At 28.0% G+C, this 17,190-nt stretch overlaps 1 protein-coding gene across 1 annotated transcript; it reads right to left on the bottom strand.

Moving 5' to 3' along the window:
• On the bottom strand, positions 1–11,430 carry LOC130670975 (hydroxypyruvate reductase). Its single transcript, XM_057474621.1, has 7 exons — positions 11,277–11,430; positions 10,428–10,584; positions 3,494–3,645; positions 2,486–2,838; positions 2,187–2,405; positions 808–1,254; positions 1–710 (listed from the first exon to the last, which is right to left on the bottom strand). Exons 2-7 carry the CDS (start codon positions 10,560–10,562, stop codon positions 466–468), a joined length of 1,551 nt encoding a protein of 516 aa, XP_057330604.1. The 5' UTR covers positions 10,563–10,584; positions 11,277–11,430; the 3' UTR covers positions 1–465.
• Positions 11,431–17,190: the final 5,760 nt, after the last annotated feature.

The raw sequence follows: 17,190 nt of genomic DNA, 5'->3' as shown, positions 1-17,190 counted from the left end.
ATCCCACGATTTTCTATAAGAATCCAGATACCTATGGTTTTCTACATGGATTCTTATATAAATCCGTACACTCCTACATTAATTCCTATGGATTCTTACATAAATCCATACTTTTCTATATGGATTCCTATAGATTCCCATGCAATCCCACATTAATTTTTTTGATAGGCTAGTTATCTGTTAAGTTTGTATATACATCAGTTTTTACAAGTATCAAAATAACACCAATAAAAATGTTAAATCAACTTAACGTGTTGCAGACAACATTTAAGTGTGTAAAAATTTTAGAACCGGTAACAAAAAATACTAACATTTCTTATGTTACTTTTAACATTTTTTGTGTTAGCTTTTTTACACAAATGAATACTGTTAGAACAACATAAAAAATTTCGTAAAATATTGTTTTAACACACAGTTGTATATTAATTGTTGGAAAAGTTTTTTGCTGTGTATTGAAAATACATATTATAAATTTTCCATATTTTCTACTGGAATAGTTACATCTTCATTAGTTTCAATAGCAAGCCAATTTCCGTTCGCATTAATACTGTTTATAATAACAGATTTTGATGAAAATGTGTTAACAATATTAACAAGACCTTCCGGTCCAGTCGATCGATAAAATGACATATAATTTCTTAAAATAATACCATTTTCGAAAGTATTATTGTCAATTGACAGCAGTACGTGATCATTATTACGAACTGTTCCTAAAAAAAACGTATTATAAATTTATTATAATTTATGATAATTAAAAATTTAATAATATATCATTTGCATAAATTGAATGGTAATTAATGAACGTACCTTTAACTTGGTGTGGACCAACTTTTACAACTACTGCATCAACTTCTCCATCAATGTGACTTTCTTTTACCTCAACACCGACATCTTTCGCCAACATTGGAGCATTTACTAAGTTTAGTCCATTTTTAGTTTGACCTTCAAGTAGTCCAACAAGAACCGCAGTATGCACAAACTTTTTAGCAAGCATGCCCATACCAACAGTTTGACTTTCAACAGGAACACTGGAAAGTCGCTGATTAGTGGTTTTTTTGAGAAAACGTGCGCCTAATCGGCCTAACTTTTTCGACAGTTCTATCCACGATCTATTCTCGTCAGATGTTGCCGCTGATAAAATAGGAGCATTAACTATTCCGGTAACTGTGTATTTATCAGATTTACCAGAAATAGCTAGAAATTGTTCGGCTATTTCAACTGCTACACGTTTTTGAGCTTCTTCTGTACTTGCACCTATAACACAAAAAAAAAGGGTTTCGTCGTTATAACAAAAGACGGGATAACTAAAGTTTTTGTTATATAGTCGGACCTCGTTGTAAGACTCTTCCCATCAATTCATAAAAACTCGCTCAGAACGCTTCCCCCACCATCAACTCAATGAAAATTTTGCGCCGAAATCTCGCTATATAAGACTAACGAATAGTACAACTAAAACCGAGATAAAATATACATACATATAAATTGAAGATTAAGTAATTTATTTTCACAAATAATACTTACAATTTCATGTTCACGTAATTAATTAAGAGAAAAGAACGACGAAATTCTGTTTATTTATGATTATACATAAAATAGATGCATTGTATAATAGAGTAGAGTTTAACCAAATAGATAAATAAAACGCAAAACGGCGATAGTCTTATAGCGAGGCTTGGGCGCAAACGCTGTTCAGCATAATAGTGGGGGAACCTCAATTTTAAGAATTTTTTCCCCTACCGTCCCGAACTAGTCTTATAACGAGGCCCGACTGTAGTAACAAACGAAATTACGTTGTAGTTAAGAAGTGAATTTGTTATGAAAATGCATGATATAAATAATAAAAATATCGCCGTATTTCAAAGCCAGCATTTGTTATCGTAACTATTCTTAGCTAATGATTACAAAAAATTACTTAATTGCTACAAATTCCTTTTGTTTCTTCAACAACTCAATTTTTTAGTGTAACGCTACAGTTTTGTTACAGTTATAAACCATTTCTAAGCGCATCAAATAATTTGCTATCATTACAAAAACATTGTAATCAGAATAAATGTTTCGTTATCCATATATTAAGGCGGAAATTTGTTACCATAAGTTATCTTATCTCGAGGTTACAAAAAAACTATTTCCGTGAATATTATCTAAATATTACAATTTAATTTATGGGCATAAGAATATTTTGTTACCTAAATGAGGCGTCGCAATAACGTGCGGATGCTTAATAAGTTCCAAAGTTGTAGGATTTTTTGGTGGCTCTTCAGTAAAAACGTCGAGTGCAGCACCACTGCAATGACCCGATTTAATAGATTGTAGAAGCGCTTCTTCGTCGACAATTCCACCGCGTGCGACGTTTATTATTCTTACGCCTTTCTTACATTTAGCTAAAGTATTGGCATTGATAAGATCTAAGCGAGAAAAAGTGTAAATAAATCAAAATTAATGACATACTTCAATAACTAATCAATAGGAAAAAAAAAATATTAACTTCGTGTCTGAGGAATAAGCGGAGTATGAACGGTGATGTAATCAGCAATTGGCCAAATTTCCTCTAAATTTAATTTTGTCGCACCAACGCTCGCTGTAGCTTCAGCACTAAGCATTGGATCGAAGCAGATAATCTTCATTCCGTATGATTGCATTCTGAGGGCTACATCACGGCCAATACGTCCGAAACCGAGAACTGCGAGAGTCTTGTCTGACAATTCAAATCCGGAGTATAGTTTACGGTCCCACCTGCCTTCTTTCATTGATTGAGCTGCTTGAGGAACGTTTCTTGCAAGTGCTGATATAAATGCGCATGTTAATTCACAAGCACTAATGCTATTACCTCCAGGTGTACTGAAAATAAGAATATTATATAAACAATAAATATGTTCATAGTTCTTGACTTCCCGCTATGAAAATTTTAAATTTTCAATAAAAGGAAAGTTATTGGTTTCGGTCCGATTTCGAATATCGAGTTTTCGTCAGATTCTGACGTTCTGAGGTCCTAGGAAGTAATTTTGACTATTTCCGGGTGGACGTCTGTGTGTGTGCGTGGGTGTAAACTAATTTTGGTCGTACGATATCTTTGGAACAAATCAAGCGATTTGAAAGTACTCACCAATACTTAGAATTGATTTGATTTTGAAGTCGATCGGTCGAGTAGTTTACGAGTTGTACGATATATAAAAATAAATGAATTTTTTTTTAGGATTTTTTTGGTAAACTCGTGAACCTCTGGATCGATTTGCTTCAAAATTTAATCAATGCCAAGTTTTAAAAAGTTACTGTTGATTTTCTAAAGATTTCGTCGAACAAAAATTACTTTTTTTCAGCAAAATAGATTTTCTTTTTAGACCAAACTTTTTTTGAACTCAAAGAGCTCAAAAATTTACAAACAATTTCGAACTTTCGAGCTCAGAAACAGCAGGAAGTTTTGGGGTTGGCCTATAGGGTCAACCGTTTTTCAGATTTTCATACTTTTAATCATTCGTCATAATAAAAAACTTACTTAAGAACAACTATTCCATGACGTGTAGCAGTTTGGAGATCAATATTATCAACTCCTGTTCCGGCACGTCCAATAATACGAAGATTAGGTACTGCCGAAAGTATTTCTGGGGTAACTTTCGTTTCTGAACGAACGATTAAACCATCATGATTCTGCAAAAACACGTTGATTTATTGTTATCGTATGGAATGAATTGTTTCAAAAAATATATGTATATATACATAACATTAATACAAGAAATTTTTTACAAGTAATTATTATAATGATTAAGCGAAACGATTTAATTAAATAATATAGTAAAGCTAATTAAAACTTATACGCCGATGTGTAATTTTATCATGAAACGTAACTTTTTATAGAATTTAAAAGTTGTTTTAAATTTCATAAATAATTCATAAAGCGAGGGTCGAAAAATTCTCTCTCATTTTTACTATCTGCTAAACGATTAGAGCGTCTTTAATATCTAACCCAAATTTTTATGCATGTATGAGGTATAAATTTTTCATTAAATGGGATCTATGCTTGGAGAAAACTTGTAGAAAAAAAAAAAAATAATAAAAAGATAGATAAAAGCTCACATTGCTTGATTCAATTTTTAACATCATATTACTAAAATTGTTTGCTTTATACTTTAAAATATTTTAAAATTAAAAACAAAATAAATTCTTGATATTATCCCTCTTCAAAAGATGAGTTTTATTAGAAAAAGTTATGCAACTCGACTTATCATGTTCTATTTTTTATTTTCATTAATTAATAAATGAAAAAAAAGTGGTTTTCAATAATATGGTTATCGCTATTCATAAAATTTAAAAAAGTCATTTTTTTATTAAAAAAAAAAAATAATAATAAATAAATATGAATACTATGTAGATATTTTACTTCAGAATAAAGTTTTTTTCATAATTTGCATGTATAAAATATTTTTCATCTTTATTTTAGAAGGTAACGGTTCTCTCTTACATTTTTGGTTGCACTGAGAAAACATTCGATTTCATTCAAACAAATAGATTTATTTGAAACTATTGATAAATATCACGGAAAAAAAATTTTGGTTCTACCTCGTATGAAAAAACAATATATGGATAAAATATATACAATCATATATGTTTGCAACAAAAAAATATATGATATATTATATTGTATATTATAAAAAATCATATAGTGATATTTCATACATGTAACATATGTTTTTTTATATTAAGCTATATATACATTTACATGTACCTTATAATATATTGTATTGATATATTTCCTTTTATATTTAAAAAGTATAGAATTTTTATATGAAATGAAATATATGGTAGCATATAATTTATATTATATATGGCACCATATATTTTCTCTGTTATATTTAAGCATATACTTTATTCGGTGTATGCATATGTATATGGATATACATATTTGCATCAAATTAACTAATTTTTAAAATTTTAACTGCAATTTAAAGAGCATATTAAAATTTAGATCTAATTTAATTGGAGTTGGTCATACAAATAAGAATCTTCTTTTTCTATACACAATATAAATATATGTTTCTATATATGATCAGAATATATTTTTCGTATATGACAGAAATTTATATTTTTATGTATGATAAAAATATAGTTTTCGTATATGACAAGAATATATATTTTCATATATGATAAAAATATATTTTTTGTATATGATTGACATATATATTTTGTATAATGACATATATATAAAAATATATCAGGAAATATAGTTAAATTGGCCACATATATTTTCTGATATTTATCATATATTTTTACATATATTTTGACCATATATGTTATTTTCATACGGGTCTAGCCACAATATTGTAGTAAAACATTGTAGTGGCGGGTATTCCAATATGTAGTAAAGGGTACTACGTAACTACAGGAAATGCAAAAAAAATCATTTTATAAAAAACGTGGTTCGGCGGTTTTCTGCTGAGAACGACGATATATATCATCTCATATATTTAACACTGGATACAAACTCTACATACCACATCCACCCGCACCCTCCTTTACAACATCAACCTCAATGTGGTAAAAGCATCTAAGTTTGATTGTTGTTTAGCCGCTACGAAACTTTCATTAAAATTCAATACGCGGCAAGCTAACAAATCCCATTATTAGTTAGCTGTTAATGCGTAGAAAGTTTTATTAAATATTTGAATTGATGCGCACTATATTTATATTATGTTCGAATAATATTACACGAAAATAACCTTTTTTTAAATTTTTTTTTCATGGACCCGTTAGTCTGAATAATTATGTTCTATAAATATTTCATGATTAGAGTAGTAGCCGGAAAATTTCAGTATATAAAATATGAAAACGTTGTAAAGTATGAAACCTTCAAGGTTTAAAATGGACCGAATAATTTCAAAAACCGGTATGATGGCCCGGGTTCATAAATATGAGCTGAGAAACTGGTTAGACAGGACGGATAGAAGTTTCGTGAGTGTAATATTGATTAACAAAAAAAAACAAAATAAAAATAATAATGCGTAAGGTTTTTGTTTACAATACAATGTATTGCTAAATTGAAGGGCAAACTAGAACAAATAAGTCATAAAAAAATGGGTAAACTTTTTTTTTTAATATTTTCTTTGTACTTTCTATTATTTTTAATTACAAATTTGATTAGTAAATAAATATAATTTAATCAATTTTCAAAAATCAGTTAAAATAATATATAGTTCATATATCTATAAATAGAGATCGATTTTAAGCGGAAAATAATAAAAATATGTAGCTCACGTGATTGTAAATATATTTTTGTATCAATATAAATTTGTGATTTTGTTCTGATGAAAATATAATTAATTATTCATTAAATATCGGCAGACCAAAAATGGACCTGATGATCGGAACAAAAATAAAAAATGAAAAGTAAGAAATTTACTGGATCTAGAGTTTTGAAATCTTTTGTACACGCGGTAGAATGTCTACCGAAAACTGCAGGCCATCCCGAACTACCCCTCAAGCAGTCAAATCACATAAATTTTTTTTTTCGTTGCGCGAAAAACGTTCCGATCTTCAGGTACATGACAAAAACGGTGTAGCTGAGTGGTCTACATGCAAAAAAAAAAATGTTGTGATTTGAAGGATCTAGTAGATCGCGAGATGGGTACACGGAAAAAATAGAATATTAAAAATTAATAAATAATAGTAAAAAGTGGAATCTGTTATCAATAATTAGTACTATTATGTACTTAGTGCAAAGTAGTTTACTCATTTTTGTAGAATCCTAAAAACTACTATCAATTATTTCAAAAAGTAAGTAAATTTTTTTACTTTTAGGTATATAAATACGTGACTTATTAGTGAAAATTAATTAATTTATGGCATACATCTATTAAAAAGTAATGATTGGCCAAATTAAGAATTGGTATCTTAGATACTGATTTTTCCAGCCGAAAATTGCAAAAGTTACAAACTTTGATTTTATAAATTCGATATCACTGATCAATTATTAGCTTAAAATATCATTTATTCATCATTATAAATTAATTTACAATATACATAAATCAAAGAAGTGGTAAATAATAAAATGAAAAATTAGTATACTAGATACTGATTTTTTGCTCGTAAAAATACCGAAAATTTTTAACTCTTATTTTATAAATTCTATCCCATTGATTAATAATTAATAGAAAATGTTATTTATTCGTTATTATAAATTAATTTATTATATACATAAATCGAATAAGTGGTAAATTTTTAAAATTTTTCTATGTTTATTTGAATAGTAATAAAGAACTGTAGATACCAATTTATCGATTCTTTTTCATATTAATTTTAATATACGAAATTACAAATTTTGCTCTTCTATGTGTATCAAATTTTAATATAAATAATAGCCATTTTGTAATATATAATGATCCTGGTTCGATATTAGTATACAAATATACTAATTTTAAGTCAAAAATAAACTACAAACTATTAAAATTTTGAGCATAATTTTTTTCCGTGTATCGTGAAGAGTATGCGTTGTAATAGAGTATGAAGAATAAGGTTTTGGAAAAAGTTAACTTGAGCTAATGACGTTCGTAAATAAATATTACAACCTTTTTATATGAAATAGACCCTTCTCATATTTACTTATCCTATCAACTAAAACATGCAGTTGTCTCGGTAATTATTAACTTAAGCTGCACTCTACTTGAATCAATATTCCATTACTGATCGTTCATTAGATAATAACGAGGGATAAAATTCATCAGGATCACTTGGTCATTTTTTACCAATTAAAATTAATTTTTTATCTTCTCTGTACCAGCTTATTTTTTTTTTTAAACTATAACGATGCGATTAATTGGAAAAAAAGTCTGAGCATTGGCAATCACGTCAAAGCTTTGATAATAGAAAGTAAAATAGTTTTTTCTTTAATAAAACAAATTTCGATCAGTTTCAAAGTTAACCTATAATTTTATTTTTATCTACTCAGAGAGTTATCAGACTGAAAAATCTCATTGTCAAATAATTATTATACTTTTTTTTCTACTTTAAAAGTTTAAGTACCATGTATCATATTTATATAAAAATATATATATATATATATATCATTTCTTTTAGATTTATTTGTTTAACTATCGCCGTTTTATTTTTAACGTTTTTAATTTTAGATACTTCGTAAGTTGAGATGAATTTTTTTATTTTTTTTTAAATTCTCATCGTAAAATTTATTATTGAAATAAAATAAAAAAATTTTATAAATATAAAAAAAAAGTTATTTAAAATCTCATTACTATATTTATTATTGGAGGTGTGCAAAATAGTGTTCAAATCGAACAATTAAAATTATTCGAAAATTTTCACATTATTCAATTAAATTTCGATTTTAAAATATAAAAACTTCAATTGACGAGTAGAAAATTATAAAAAAAATTTATTACAATAATTCAGATTTTTCGAATAGTTAAAAAATTTATGAACAATTTAAAAACTGGCGAATATTTCGAATGATTCCTAAGTTCAAATTATTCGAATCGAGGTTTTGATCGAATATTACTATTCGATTCAACACGAATCATTCGTAAATTCTAATTATTCACACACCCTTATACTTAGTATTTGAATATAATTGCATAACAACCTTCCTGAAGCATCTTGTTATCAGACTCACGTGCATCGCTTTAAATTAAATCAGATTTGGCGTGTTGTAATTAGACATCAATCATTGTGTTGAGATTCACATGTCTTAACGGATTTTGAATGAAATAGAGATCTCTTAAGGTCGGATACTATGTCTAGTTGTATACTAGATCTCACCTAGTCTAATTGTTATGCATAAATTAGGATTTAATGATTTTTATACTGTAGAAAATTAGCTGTGTGAACGAGGAATGAATCCGGAGTGAATACACGGAAAAAAAATGAACTATAGAAATTAAGAACGACAAGTAATATAATGATATAGTGATCAGTAAAAATTATCATTCTAAATAGTAATTTTTTCGTTTATTAAAACATGAATAATTACAGGATAAGTATGAAAATTTATTGTCTATGCAAGAAAAATTACTATTCGAACTTTAAACATCGTAACTGATATTTAGAAAATTGACGACACGTATGATAAAATTTATTATTTGGAATGTTAAAATTCCCCATATTGACACCCGGGTTTCGGCTCAGGAAGAAATTGCCAATGGTATCAATTGGCCGAGCCTTGGGCCAGTTGTAATTTCCCAAGCCTTGGAAATGACCAGGGGGCCGGACCTGGACCGAGCTTAGGCCCTATCGTATGATTTTGTTATTCCAAGCCTTGAAAATGGCCATGGGGCCAGACCTGGACCAAATCTAGGCCCTATGGTTTGATTTTGCTATTCCCAAGCCTTGGAAGTGACCATGGGGCCAGACCTGGTCCAAGCTTAGGTCCTATGGTTTGATTTTGTTACCCCCAAGCCTTAGGGGTGACCATGGGGCCAGACCTGGTTCGAGCCCAGGCCCTATGGTTTGATTTTGTTACCTGGTTTATAATCCGGTTTAACGGATTATAATCTGGTTATAACCCGGGTTATAATTTCAAACACTAATTTTTAAAATTTATTTTTTTCCCTGTAAGAAGTGGATATTTATTTAGTTAATCCTCTCGGAGTGAAAGTCACTCCTAAAAATAGCTCACTTTAATTTTAAAACTTTGAATCGGAGTGAATGCAGATTGAATTAAAATCCACGATCACTTCGTATGTACTCCCAATTTTTTAGCGTAAAAAAAAGTTTGAATTACTCGCATTGCTATTTAACTTTCTGTGTATGCCTGTAAGAAATGTTGACTTAAAGTCCATGATCTAATAAAATTAAAAATAGATTTTTTTTTAAAATCAAATCATAAAAAACTAAATGAAATATTCAAAAGTTTTTTCATCAGAGCATCTTTTTAAAGAAGAACTTTCGTATATTTAAGCTGTCTAATAAAACTTGTTAGAAAATTTTTTGAACTCGTGAACTTGTAGTACTTGAGTTAAAATATTTTAGTTAACTTTATATTAAAAAATAATATGTTACATATGTATAGTCGATTGTACGTGTGCATATGTGAAGTTAAAGAAATTAGTAGGGGCAAAGTACAGTCCGTGATAAAAATATTTAATAAATCGTACGTGGGAATAACTTCTGGTTAATTTATACTCTCGGGAGAGTTTAAATTAAAAAATTCTTCTTCCGAATCTTATAAATACACTCGACATATTTTATTCTCCTTTTAATACTGGGCTGTACTAAATATCTAAGTGCAATTCGTTTAGTTTTAACGTGTAAAAAAATTGAATTGTCCGCGACGATTTAAAATTTTTTTTTGTTGCATTTATTTTATTATCTCAGCTCAGCGAACACGCACGTAATAAATTGCGACAGATTATACTTTTATTAAATTTAATTGACTTAATGTATTATTAACAGATGTTTCATTACGATTATTGTCTTATTTATTTTACCTGCAGTTCTTTTATTAATTCGTCTTTTGTAAGTTTGTATTTCGTTGTAACTGGAACCCCATGGCTGGTTAATAAATCGGCACATGAACTATCGACTGGATCACTGATAAAAACACTTCTTAGTTTGATTGACATGTTTGTTTTTGATTTATAAATTCTGAAAAATTCATTCATATCCCAATTATTCCATCAGGTAAAACATGTTTATATATTTATAGAGTAGACCCAATATATAAATATATATAATACTACGTATGTTAAGCTTTCACTGCGATATTTTTTTGTTCGCAAACAACTTTGACTGTACAAGTATTATATTTATCAATATATTTTTTTTATCGCAATGAAAAAAAAGTATCGATTTTGAAATGTTAACTCTCATATCAGTAGATATTAAAATAAATAAAAAATTATTTCAGGCTGATATTTTAACGGGTATAAAAATTTTTTAATTTTTTAATGAAATTTAAAAATTAATTTATATTGTTAATTATATTCATACGTAAAATAAAATGATCGTGTATGTTATCACTTCCTTAAAGAGAATTTAATGTTATCATTAAATGTATGACCTTTTAATTAAAATTAATTTATTAAGTGCTGCAATTAATTCCTTGAATAATTTACGTGATAATGGAATCACGCTAAAAGTGAAGGATAATTTATTTAATAAATATTCATAATTTATATGCAATAATTATTGTAATTGTATTGATGATAAAAATAATTAATCTTATTGTAATTAATGCACTGCTAATATTTTTTTGTGTGATTTTATTCAGGATTATTTTATTTTTAAATAATGAATTGGAAATTTGTATATTTTGAGTGGAAATTTTAGCAAAATACCTGATCCCTTTATAAAATACAGCAGTAATTCTTGAGAAAGAGTTTAAACAAGACTGATCAAAGGTCTGTGTGCCACAATTCTTATAACTTTCAGTTCTGATACTCCCACTCTTCTGCTGAAAGAACTCTCCAACCGCCGGTCTTTAAACTATCTTCATAAAATACTTGTAGATGTTATATTTATCAAGCGCTGATGTTATTCACATGATTTCTAAGAGTTAATGAAAAATAATTTACTTACGTCATTAATATTGCTGAGTTTGGCATGTAATGAAATCATATTATTGTGTTTATTAGTAAAAATTAAATACCACCCGTCAGAACAGAGTTCTCAATTTTATTAACATTAAATATTTATTACCAATTACTTTTTTTAACTCATTGTTATTATGATAAGCAGTGATATTTTTGAAATAATAAAATCATAAACTTTTTTTTTATATTAATAAATTTCATACAGAGACAAAAAGAATTTCTTGGTGAAAAAATGTTTTGCATTATGAATTGAAGGCAAAGATTTGCTAAAAACCAGAAAAATTTTCTTGTACAAAAAATTCTTTGTCCCAAAAAATTTTTTCTTGACCCAAGAAAATTTTAATGTTTAATTAATAATGCAAAAAATTTCTGGGGACAAGTGAAAATTTTTTTTAAAATTAGAAATTTTTTTTATCAATAAATCCTTTTGTTCTGTGGAGAAATCTATCTCCCTTGTAAGAAAAAAAGTTTTTACGACGGGCTCTACTTTGGCAGAATATTGGGCTACTGAGCCTCGGTTCGCCAGTCTTGGCCCAAGAGTTTGCCAACCTTCGATTACCGAGTTTCGTTTTCTAGTCTCGGCCAAGAAGTCAATTTTCTAACAAATTTGTTCGAGTTCGCTAATAATTTTATTTTTATTTGAGTTTAAATAACAAAGCAATAAATATTATTCGAAAATTTAACATACCTTATAATTATAAGACAGCTAAATAACAAATGATTTTTCACAACCTCCGGCTTCTACGTATAACCTCAGCCTAGTGGATAAGAGACTTGCCTAGCAGCCAAGAAGAACGAGGTTCGAGACCCAGCAAATGCAAAAGAAATTATTTCCATCGGTCTACTCGATTTCTCTATGTCCAATTTACCTTCATATGTTACCATCACGCACATGTCTACCGACACAATTTTTTTTTTTTTTCAATTTATTTTTAATAAGTACAGATGCTTCATTATTTAGCTGCAGTCTTGGCACAATACTGGCATTCGATATTGGGCCAGGATAAAGTGTCAAGTCTGGCATAAAGTTGTCATCCCGATACTCAAACAAACTTGGGCCAGGCTTGAATTTCTAGCTTGCCCCAGAATTAGTAAGTATTGGGTCAAGCCTTGACCAAGACTAGGCCCGTTGTCATTTCCTACAAGGTTAAGTATTAAATTAATATTTAAGTTCTTGTCCATGATCAAAATATTTCAAATAACTTAATCTTGGGAATTTTTGACAATAAGTGAAGATGTTATATTATAAAATTTGCAACATTTCGCTGATTTATTTCAGCTTCATCAGGCAAATCTTATGGTAAACATCCTTGTCTAGTTTTTACAAAGTCGATGGATGTAATAGAGTAAAACAGCATATTCATAATCTCAATCATTTCCTCAAATTACAATATCAACTATAAATCAGTTGTAAACACACTTGATAGACAGCCTCTGTTGAATTACATTTTATCTTATTCATTTATTAATTTGAATGGTATTTGAGAGGAATATAAGCAAGTTGTTGATATTGTAATTTGAGGAAATGATTGAGATTATTAATATCGATACTGCCATTCTAATACGTCGTATCCCACAAAATTTGACATTTTCACTTTTCTTGAAAAATGGAATCATTGTAACAATGTGCAGCTTATGTCAAAATTTTAGAGGTCAAATTGTTTATTTAGTATTTTTAAATAAATATTCTAATATGTCGTATCCCACATTCGTATAGGTTCAGTCACGCTTAACATTTTCAATTTTAAGTTAATTTTAAGGAAGCAATTAACGACATCAGTGAGAAGGTAATTATGTATAATTTTTGACTCTTCTTACAGCATACAATTCAAAATTATTTATTCACTACAAATGCCTGTATTTTATGAAAAACATGAAAATAAATTTGTAGGTTATACCAATGTTAACATATTACATAATAATTTTCTTTGCCGACCGTGAAACATTTTTATCGTCTCCAGAAAAATTTCCCAAATGTGGGATACGACGGATTAGAATGGCAGTATCGATATGCTGTTTTACTCTATTACATCCATTGACTTTGTAAAAACTAGACAAGGATGTTAACCATAAGACTCGCCTGATGAAGCCGAAATAAATCAGCAAAACGTTGCAAATTTAATAATATAATATCTTCATCTATTGTCCAAAATTCCCAAGATTAAGTTATTTGAAGTATTTAATCAAGTTGTATCTTAAAACTTCAAAATAAAGGAATAATGAGAAATCCACTTCCATTTTTGATGTCGAATGGCCAGTTCAAAATTTTTACTAAAATTATAATCTAATTTATCTGTAATCATTAGATATTACGGTATACATATTAATTATTATCGCTGTTATTGGACCAAGCCTGGCTGGAGTATTTAATTTCAGAATCTAAACTCGACTCTGAGTTCTTGTAATAAAGTGTAAGTAGACGTAGTCGGCAAGAAGATAAGTACACGCATTAGAGAACACTAATAATGTATCAAATTTTCGATTCGTAAAATATAGACTGAATTCAAAAGATTTAATTTCAAAATGCTAAGAAATCTAAAATTCAAGTTTAAATTTAAAGACTGAAAAAAAAAAATAATTTATAATTAAAGAATAATTTTAGTATTAAAATTTTCTATAATTAATGAGAAATATTAAAATTTCTAAAATGACAAATATTTCTTTTTTTTTTTTCTTTTTTAAAAAGTTCGTTATTTGTAATATGACCGAGATTTGAACCGAAGAAAAAAAAATCGAATATTTTCAAGATAGTGTAAGTTAATAAACGTATTACTTAATGCATGTATTATTGCGCAATGAAAATAAAGATTATTTTCTTCATGTGGAAGAAAAATATTTTCAAACAAGAGGTTATCTTTTATGTTAAGTGATGCAAGTACTGCGCTGGGGGTCCGATCAAATTATAATCAAACTCTGGGGAGATATTTATTTGCATAAATCTCCTTTGTTCTCGTTATTCTGGTTTGTCATTTTTTTTGTTTTCCACATAAAAAACATTTTATGAAATGATAAAAATATACGATTACTTACATCTTTTTTTTTTGTTGAGCAAAACAGCTCATCTACATATTTCATATATTTAATTTTTTATGTAAAGAAAAATTTAAAAGCTTTCCAGCAGAGTAAATTATCTTATCAGCGGTTAATTTTTTATGATAAATTTAAAAAAATATAATTATTGTGATTCAAAATACGATTGATTATCTCTTAACTTTTTTTTTTTAGTTTGATATTTATTTTATTAATTATTTCAACTTGAATTTTATTATCGAGATTTATTTATTTATAAAAAAAGTGATATTAGATAAAAACTGGTATACTTCGTAATGTCAAAATATATTTTTAATGCGGTAAGTATATTTTTATATTACTTTAAAAATAAATTTAATTTACATGAGACAATGAGCAAATATTGACAATAAAAATTACACAACTAATTAGTTACGTATTATGTATTTTCATTCAACTCATCATAAATTCTTATATTTAATACTCTGTTTTTAGCCCATTTTTTTTAACTTCCCGCTAAGAAAATTGAATATTTTCAAAAATTCGGGAAATTATTGGTTTCGATCCGATTTTCGAAAATCGAATTTCTATCAGATCTTGACATTTTGAGGTTCTAGGATGTTATTCTGACTAATTTTAAGATGATGTCTGAGTGAATGTATGTATGTATGTACGTACGTATGTAAATACCTGTATCTTTTGAACGGATGAACCGATTTTGATCGTCAAGGTGGCATTCGACGCGGCTTGTCAATATCTAAAAGCTGTAAAAAAAATAAAATCGATCGGTGGTGTGCGTTCGAAAATATTCCAAAAATAACATTTTTTCAAAAATGTTTTTTTTGGATAACTTCTCATGTGCTCGATGGATTGATTTAAAATCGGTTCATTCGTTCAAGAGAAACTGTTGTCGAAAGAAATAAAAAAAAATTTTTTTTTTAGTTTTTTTGAAATATCTCAGAAACGAACCGATAAATCAATTCCAAAATTTGATCAGCTTTAGAACTCGATAAAACGCGTCGATTGCCACCTCAACCGTCTTAATCGGTCAATTCGTTTACGAGATATCGTTCATTAAAAAAATAGTGAAAAACATTTTTTTTCGGATAACTACAAAAAAATTGAATCATTCGATTTCAAAATCTAAACAGCTCTAGAACTTAATAAAACAACGGCATCCTAAAGTTTTGTCGAGCTCGAAGAGCTCGAAAACGTATTCACAACAATGTTTTCGAGCTCAAGGATCTCGAATATAGCGAGAAGTTTTAGGGTTGACCCGCAGGGTCAACCGATAGACCGATTTTTTTAGATACATATTGCATAAATCGCTCGAAAAAGTCTAAATCTTGACAAAATAGTATATTATATATCAGGCTTATATCTTTAGTTTTTTTGACTATAGAAACCAATAACGAAATTATACAATATATTTTTGAAATAGAATCTATTATTTTTATTTGAGTTTTTTGTATATATTTCTAGTGGCAGACTAACTAAGTGTACCTAGAACATATATAGTGACTAGTTGGGTCGACCACATATTATACAGCAGTTGGAAATAGAAAGGAAAAACAAAGTGACTGAGTATAAGTTAATACTGGCGTACTAAACTCAAGGGAGCTATTAAATCTAATGGGATTTTTAGTAAATGTTACTCGATAGAGCTTTTTTTCGGTACCAATATATATATATATATATATATATATATATACGTATAGGACCAGAATAGCTTCTAGATAAATGACATTGCTATAGAACCTGTTTGTATAGATAGCAGACAACACTAAATACAAACATAATTAATCTAAAGATCATAATTTACAAAAAAATGAGACCGTGTTTTTTGTTCATAGTTCAGAAAAAATTAAGACCGTCTAATACTTTAACGTCCGGACAAAGGAAATAAAAAAATCTATTAATACTAAATGTAACAATTTTGTATTTGAATTTTTGAACAATTAACTTTGTAAAGTATTTGAATGACACTGTGTTTAATATTCGCGTTAAAAATTTTTTTTCTGTATTTTTTTTCGAATCAAAGACTATCACAATTGATGACGATCGATCTCCGCGAAAAAAAAAGTTTTGAAAAAGTTGGACAAGTTAAACTTCTTAATTTGAGACAAATTTGAACTTTCGTCGAATTTTCATGCGGATAAAAACTACTGGAAAATCTCTGAAAATTCAAATTACTTATATGACTTGAATCTGATTTTTTTCTATTCGGAAGAAATTCAAAATTTACAATTTTCTTTGCCTATTAGTATGAAATATAATTGCGTTTTCTGGAAACGTGATTGTAAAATTCTGAATTTTGCTGCCTAATTCCATTCCAATAATTTATGTATTGCTTTATTGTTTTTGGTATTGAGATTTTATAAAAGTTCTAAATTTTCTCAAATTTCAACGTTCAATCCGTCGAACTTTTTTTTTATACGGGAAGTTTTTCATAATTAGATTAAAAAAGAACATTAATTTTTTTATTCTTACAATATATAATTTAGTTAATTTTTATTGTTTGAGAAATTGAATAAAACTTACCATTTTAATTTTTTTAAGTATATTTTTCTATCTATACATGATTATTTTGGAAAGGGAAAGTTAATTTTATTAGACTGTAAAAAATGTATTAACTGATGTAATAAAAATA

Source organism: Microplitis mediator, chromosome 7 (assembly GCF_029852145.1).
Source record: "Microplitis mediator isolate UGA2020A chromosome 7, iyMicMedi2.1, whole genome shotgun sequence".
Taxonomy (NCBI): domain Eukaryota; kingdom Metazoa; phylum Arthropoda; class Insecta; order Hymenoptera; family Braconidae; genus Microplitis; species Microplitis mediator.
The sequence above is the reverse complement of the archived record's forward strand: the minus strand, read 5'-3'. Positions and strand labels throughout refer to the sequence as shown.